The following is a 6,818-nucleotide window of genomic DNA, read 5'->3' as shown; positions in this document are numbered from 1 at the left end:
AACGCACGGATTATTTTGGTAAAAAGTTTTAAACCTTCAAACGAGTCAAGAAATTGGTCTTTTTGCTCCTTATTTGAAAATATGGATAGGAACTCCCTTAAAACGGGATCGTAGCAGGTTACAAATATTAGCCATTATTTTGGTAAAAAGTTTTAAACAAATAAAAAAAGTCAAGAAATAGGTCTTTTTGCTCCTTATTTGAAAATATGGATAGGAACTCCCTTAAAACAGGATCGTAGCAGGTTACAATTATTAGCCATAAAATTCTAGAAGATGTCAGAAGTCTAAATCATACCTAAAAATAAAGAATTCATATATATTAAAAATCCCTTTTAACGATTAAAGTCGTTGTTTATGTAAGTCTACTACAAAGCTTCGTTTTAAAGGGATGACGTCGGAGAGAAAGGGATCTCTGTTTCCATTGCATACCAAATTAATGTTTGCATCAATGTTGAAAAAAAATGACGAAAGTATTTCCACCTTTTTTCATTTAAATTATTTCGATTTAAAAAAAAATATTTCTAAAAAAGTGCAATACAACTTGTAAAAATACAACTCACTATTTCAAAGTTATTAGCCCTACGAATAATTATACTTAAAAAACCTATGAATAAAATACATATGTTTTATTCATTTTGTTTTTTTTTATTGCAGAAGACCTATTCTTACAATGACTTTTTTCTCTGCTTAGGACCGTCACAAGTAAACTAGAGAACTATGAACATACTCCATTGTTGAATATCTGTATGATTACAAGCGGTTTTTATTAATATTATAAATAATTATTTTAAGATATTTTCAAGCAATACCTTTAAAATTCTACAGCTATACCAGTATATAACTTTAATCATATTTAACAAACATAGAATAAATACATTGAAATTACTATAAAATTAAATATAAAAACATAAATAAAAGAGTTATGCTTATTCCTTGAGGATTTCTATCAACTCCGATGTTTCAGTATGTTCAGTATTTTCGGCTACCTCATCATCAGACTCAGCGTCATCCTAGATGAAGTAAATATAAAAATTAAGTAAAAAGGAAGATTATATTTTAGGCAAAACAACTTACATCAAAACCAAAACAATCCTCGGTAATAGCCTTTAAAGCCGAAGTTTTTGATTTGCCTGTAAATAAAATAAACATAAATTAGTTCATTAATAAATAAGAAGTCTCTGGGGAAAGCTTTTTACACTACACTCACTTATAACAGAAGGTGCTGGGTTGGTAATCTTTGGTTGTTTTTCTGGTGAATTTTGGCAAAACTCCTGTTGTCCCTCCAAGTCGACTTCTTCAGCATCTTGCATCACTTCAATGATCATATATTCATCATCTTCTGTTGCAACCACAGATTCTTTCTCTTTCTTTACATTTAATTCAGCTGGCAAATCAATTGTCGTAAATTCTCGATTACATTTTTCTGTTTTTATTACAAACTGTGGTTTTTCATCCTCCTCTTCGTAGTATTCCAATTCCTGATAGTTTTCATCGTATTCCTCCTCTTCCTCTGGTTCTTCCTCTTCTGGCTCATAATCCTCGTATACGTATTGTACAGGTTCGCCATTTTCATCTTCAAAGATAACATTTTCTTGATTATCGGCTGACATTTCACGTTCATTAGTGGCATTCACCACCTCATCTTCGTTGTAAATAAAGGAACTTTTTATTTGTGTGACCACTGTACCATCTGGTTGTACCCGTTTTAAACGACCCATTTTTATTTTAAGTTTCTCCTCATTTATTTTAGAATTGGGATCATGAGTTTCCATGTGGCGCATTAGATTGCCTTTAAAGGCAAATGCCCGCTCACAGTGTGGACACACGTGACCCTTTTTCAGGGGTTTTGGTGGCTCATAATTTGCCGTATGATACAATTTCATGTGACGTGCAAGCAATTGTTTTTGGCGGAAGGACTGTTGACAGAGGTCGCATACAAAGGGTTTGGTATCTGTGTGTATTAGCATGTGAGTGTCCAGTAGACGTTGTGATATGGAGGCATATGGGCAATATGTGCAGCTAAAAGTAAAAAAATGAAATGTTAACAAGTATAATTTAAAAAGAAGGGTAAAAGTCTTGTTATAAGCAGCTATAACTCACCGATAACATTTCTCTCCTTCGTGTGTTTTAACATGCATTTTATACTGATAACGATCGGGCAATTCTTTGCCACAACGTTTGCAGGGAAATGGCGTCTCAGAATTATGCAATTTCTGGATGTGCAAACGTAAATCTGTTTTACGTCCACACGTTGTGGGACACAAGTTACATTGGAATACCGGCTTATCATTGACCGAGTGTATAAGACGATGATATTTCAGTGAATTCGATTGTGTAAATCTGGCATGGCAAATATCGCATTCATATGGCTTTTCACCGGTATGGGTGCGCATGTGACGTTTCAATTTAAAGGTATCTGGAGAAGCATAGGTGCAATGAGGACATTGGTAGGGCCTTTCTCCCGTATGACAACGCATATGGCGACGAAGTTTACTTAACTCCACACTACTATAATCACATTCAGTACATTTGTGGGGTTTTACGAGGGTGTGACGGTAACGTCTGTGCCTTGTCAATTCACCCGATGTGGTAAAGCTCATTTCACAATCGCCACATTTATAGGGTTTGTTGCCCAAATGGGTATTTATGTGGTTCATCAGAGAATTGTGAGTTTTGAAACCCCTCTCGCAAACAGAACATTTATAGGGTCTGTCATCGGAATGTGTCCTAAAGTGACGCGTCAAAAGAAATTTCTTATTTGTGCTATAGTCACAGATCTGACACTTAAATTGGCCCTCAGAATCAGGAGTAATATGAAGTGGTTTAAGCAATACTTCGCTCTCGATGACACCTTCTTCTTTGCTCTCGTCCACGGTAAAATCTGCCCCATTCACAGTTCTTTCAGTTTCATCGAAATCGTAGACCTCACCATTAGCTTCGGAGGCTTCAGAGGCTATTGTTTGATCTACCGTCGATGCTGTTATATTGGCATCAGTTGTATCGGTCGGCTCAGTTTTTGTTGTCACATTGAGCTCTGTGGCTTTTCGTCCTCTGGTTCGAACTGTTGTAGCCCTTGGAGAAATAGTCGCCTTTTTAATAGCCGTTTGCTTTCTGGCTGTGGTTTTTGTTTTTTCAGGACTTGCGGGTGTTTCAGCTTTTGTTTCTTTAGGTTTCTTTTGTATATCAAGATATTTTAATATTGAATTATTGCCTGCATTTTTATTTCTAGAATTAGTTTTTGTGGATTTTGTCGGACTAGGTGGTTTAGGACTTTCCTTACTAGTGTTGAGTTTTTCCTTTTTAACAGGACGTTGTGGAGATTGAGCTGGAATTGTAAAATTATTTTTGTATTAAATTTGCATTGTTTTGTGCTTTGGCCAGTATTGTGGCAACTTTATAATAAAAACAAGTAAGCAAAGGATATAGTCGTGCGGGGCCGACTATGTGATACCCTACAACACTACAATATGTTAGAAGCCCCCTCATGTCCAAATCCATTTTGGATGATTTCGCTTTTGAAATTATGTCACGGAGCACTCCCCAGATATTACCCTTAGCATTTTGACCAGGGACATTTTTCCAATATTTATGCAATGGTCATCCAAAATGCTAGAATTCTTCACTGTGCTTAACTATCTTCTCAGGCGTGTCGATTGGCTTGTTATCATGATTTTTTCTGTTTTAGTTTCATTTGAACCCATAAATATTTTGCGATCATCTCCAAAAGCAATTTGGCAATATTCGTCAACGAAATCAGCATAAAAGAGCCAGAAGTTCGCCTTTTGTGTATTTCGGATATCGCCTGTAAGTAATGATAGTATTTTTTCACACAAAAGTAGTGGTCCATTCTAACCGCTATCTCAATTTCTAACTTCATGCAAGATTTCGTGTCCTTTGGTTTCTATGTGTGGCCTTTATAACGGCTGCAAAATCAGGAACATTTTGAGTTGCTGGTCCATTTCAACCCCTAAATATATTGCGGACATCTTTGAAAACAATAGGTTTAGCCCTTCTGAACCTAACCCTACCTTTGTCAAAAATTTCGTGAGGATCGAATGATAATTGCAATCTGTGTATAAATAACAACCCCAAACTGTTTTGTAAAGTGCAAAAATATTACAAAATATACACTTCAATATTATAAGTCAAATTGAAAAAATCGCATGCGATAAAAAATATGAAAAATAAAAAAAATTACACAAAATACTACAAAATCTATATTAACATCATTATTGGTATCTTTTTATGCGATTTTTTTAGATTTTATACTTTTATGCCGAAAGGGCATTCTAAATTTAGAAAATTTGTCAAAATCGCTCCAGCCATTCTGGAGATATAAGCATTCTAGCTAACATCCCCTTCCTTTGTACATATACATTGTATATATTTCGCTATATATATCCGATATTTTTACTATCGGCATCTACGTAACGGTCAGAATTGACCTGTTCGTCTATTTTTGATTTCGCCGGCATTAAAAATATTCGCGGTTTAATGGAAAATTTGACTTTTATTTATCACAAATGTTATGGTCTATTTCAACCACTAAATATTACCCGATGACCATCAAAATTGGAAGGCTTCTGCATAGCCCAAAGCTCTAGCCCCATGCTAACTTTCGCTTCGATTGGTCTATAATTGTGACCTGTAGATCAACTGCAAAATCAGGAAATTTTTCCATTTTAACCCCTTAATATTGTGCGATCATCTCCAAAAGAAATAGGGTTCTTTTCTTACCTTAACCCCACCTACATTTTAAATTTCGTGAAGATCGGGCCATAATTGCGACCTGTAGAGTGATTACAAATTAACATGGACAGACGGACAAACGGACAGACGGAGATCGACTAGATCGACTCAGCTCGGCGAGATAGGAAGATCCATATATACTTTCCTATGTTGGAAATCAATATTTCGTGGTGTTACATAATTTTTGGCCCAATCAAACTTATAATACCCCCAACACAAAGTGTTGTAGGGTATAAATATAAAAGTTACATACATAGTTTTCTTTTCTTTACTGCAGCAGCCACTGATTTTACAATGGATTTCTCTTTTTTTACAGGTTTTACTTGAACTGCCTTTTTACCGCTTTGATAGTAATAATTTCCTTCCTCATCCATAAATATGGTACCATCTTCTAGTTCGGCATCATCCAAAGCGTCGTCATCTTCAACATCATCTTGCTCTTTATTTGCATTTAAAATACAATTAAAAATTTATTATTTAAGAAAAGGTCATATTAAATGTAATATACCTTGTTGTTTTTCCTCTTCTTCGTTGGCAACCTCCGAATAAATCGCTGTGATATCCTCTTCAACATGTTTCTCCAGTTCATCCAAATATGATTCCAGATCCGAATTATCCTCAGCCATGCTCTGGTAACAAGAGTAAAATGTAATTAGAAAACGCGCCTTGGTTTAAATTTAAATTCGAATTGTTTTAGTTGATTCTCCCCAACAGCAATTGTTTTGCCCCAGATGTCGTAGTTGGATACATCTACAAATAATAGATATCGCCCCCTGTCATCAAATTGTCAGAATTTAGCAACACGTATTGCAATTCTCTACAGAGACGAGGTATGGGGTATTCTTTTTTGGCATGGATGACTTGCAAATATATTCTGCAAATTAAGTATGGCTAAAATTGATTGCACTTAAAACAGATTGGTCTTTGTAAAAGGGTGAAGCCTTATTGGCGCCCTTTTTCCAATTATTTTTATGTGTATTATGCGACACCATGCGGCGGCCGACTCTTACTTTATGGTACACACACAATTCACCGAATGACGATGGTGTCGCTTTTTGTTATTGATTTTTTTCTGTCGAATTTCATTTTTTGATGCGAACATTTTCGTTCAATTTATTTGAAATATGTCTTAACACACACCTTTTGTTGATATTATTCGTGTTGAATTAATGCGTTTGCAGGATATTGAATACTTTAATGCTAAAATAATTTTCTCGGTCAAACAATTGTGTTTAATATTTTCTCCGTCAGGTAAATATAGAATGGAGAGTTTGTTTGATGCACAGGGTTGTATTTACAGTAGTTGCAATCGAAATAAAATTCGTTCCCCTAAACGACAAACTGTGTAAAAACGGCTTAAAATGGACAAAAGAAAGCGCTGGCGTTTGTTTGCACAACAACTGTAAGTATTAATTTAAATAAATAAAATAATAAATATTCACGACAATTATTCAAGAAACATGTGATGTTGGAGTACTTTACCAAACAACATGCTTGACTGCATTTGAAAATGTATGTGAAAATGTTGCTAGTTGATGCAGTGTTTCCGTCTGTTGACTGTGGTGGTGGTTTATGAGTCCAGAAAATCCTTCCGAGAATAAGTACCTACGTAAATTTGCCTGAAGTTCTTGAAGTTCAATATATGGTTTTTAAATATGTAATAATATAATGTAATAATAATTGGAAATTGTTATCGTTCATTGTGGTTGGGTTTTTGAATTTGTTCATACAATGACAAGTTAAATTATAAATCATCTTTCGCAAAAGAGTCACTGGGAAAACACCAACACAGGGATGGAGAAAAATGCTTTGGAATGGGGTATAAATAATTATTTATGAATCATAAAGGGTGAACTGTCCTGAAATTCAGCGCATATCATGATAAAATAATAGAGGTAGTCGCTGATAAAATTTACTGTCAAACCAATTTTGGAATTGAAAATTTGTAATATAAAAGTATTGATGCCCAGGTTTGCATTTTCCGTAATTAAAATCAAAAATAGGTCAAACATTAAATCGTGGTTTCGGGGTTGAAATACAACACTGTTGTCACTTGTAGCTGATAACAG

At 34.8% G+C, this 6,818-nt stretch overlaps 1 protein-coding gene across 1 annotated transcript; it reads right to left on the bottom strand.

The window, feature by feature from the left end:
- Nucleotides 1–731: 731 nt before the first annotated feature.
- Nucleotides 732–6,020, bottom strand: LOC131800337 (transcriptional repressor CTCF-like). The gene is made up of 7 exons (XM_059118938.1): nt 5,890–6,020; nt 5,258–5,378; nt 5,003–5,188; nt 2,101–3,325; nt 1,208–2,019; nt 1,075–1,130; nt 732–1,010 (listed from the first exon to the last, which is right to left on the bottom strand). Exons 2-7 carry the CDS (start codon nt 5,373–5,375, stop codon nt 927–929), a joined length of 2,481 nt encoding a protein of 826 aa, XP_058974921.1. The 5' UTR covers nt 5,376–5,378; nt 5,890–6,020; the 3' UTR covers nt 732–926.
- Between the last annotated feature and the right edge of the window lie 798 nt (nt 6,021–6,818).

This window comes from Musca domestica, unplaced genomic scaffold (genome assembly GCF_030504385.1).
Source record: "Musca domestica strain aabys unplaced genomic scaffold, Musca_domestica.polishedcontigs.V.1.1 138, whole genome shotgun sequence".
Taxonomy (NCBI): Eukaryota; Metazoa; Arthropoda; class Insecta; order Diptera; family Muscidae; genus Musca; species Musca domestica.
Note: the sequence above shows the minus strand (reverse complement) of the source record. Positions and strands in the feature narration are given on the sequence as shown.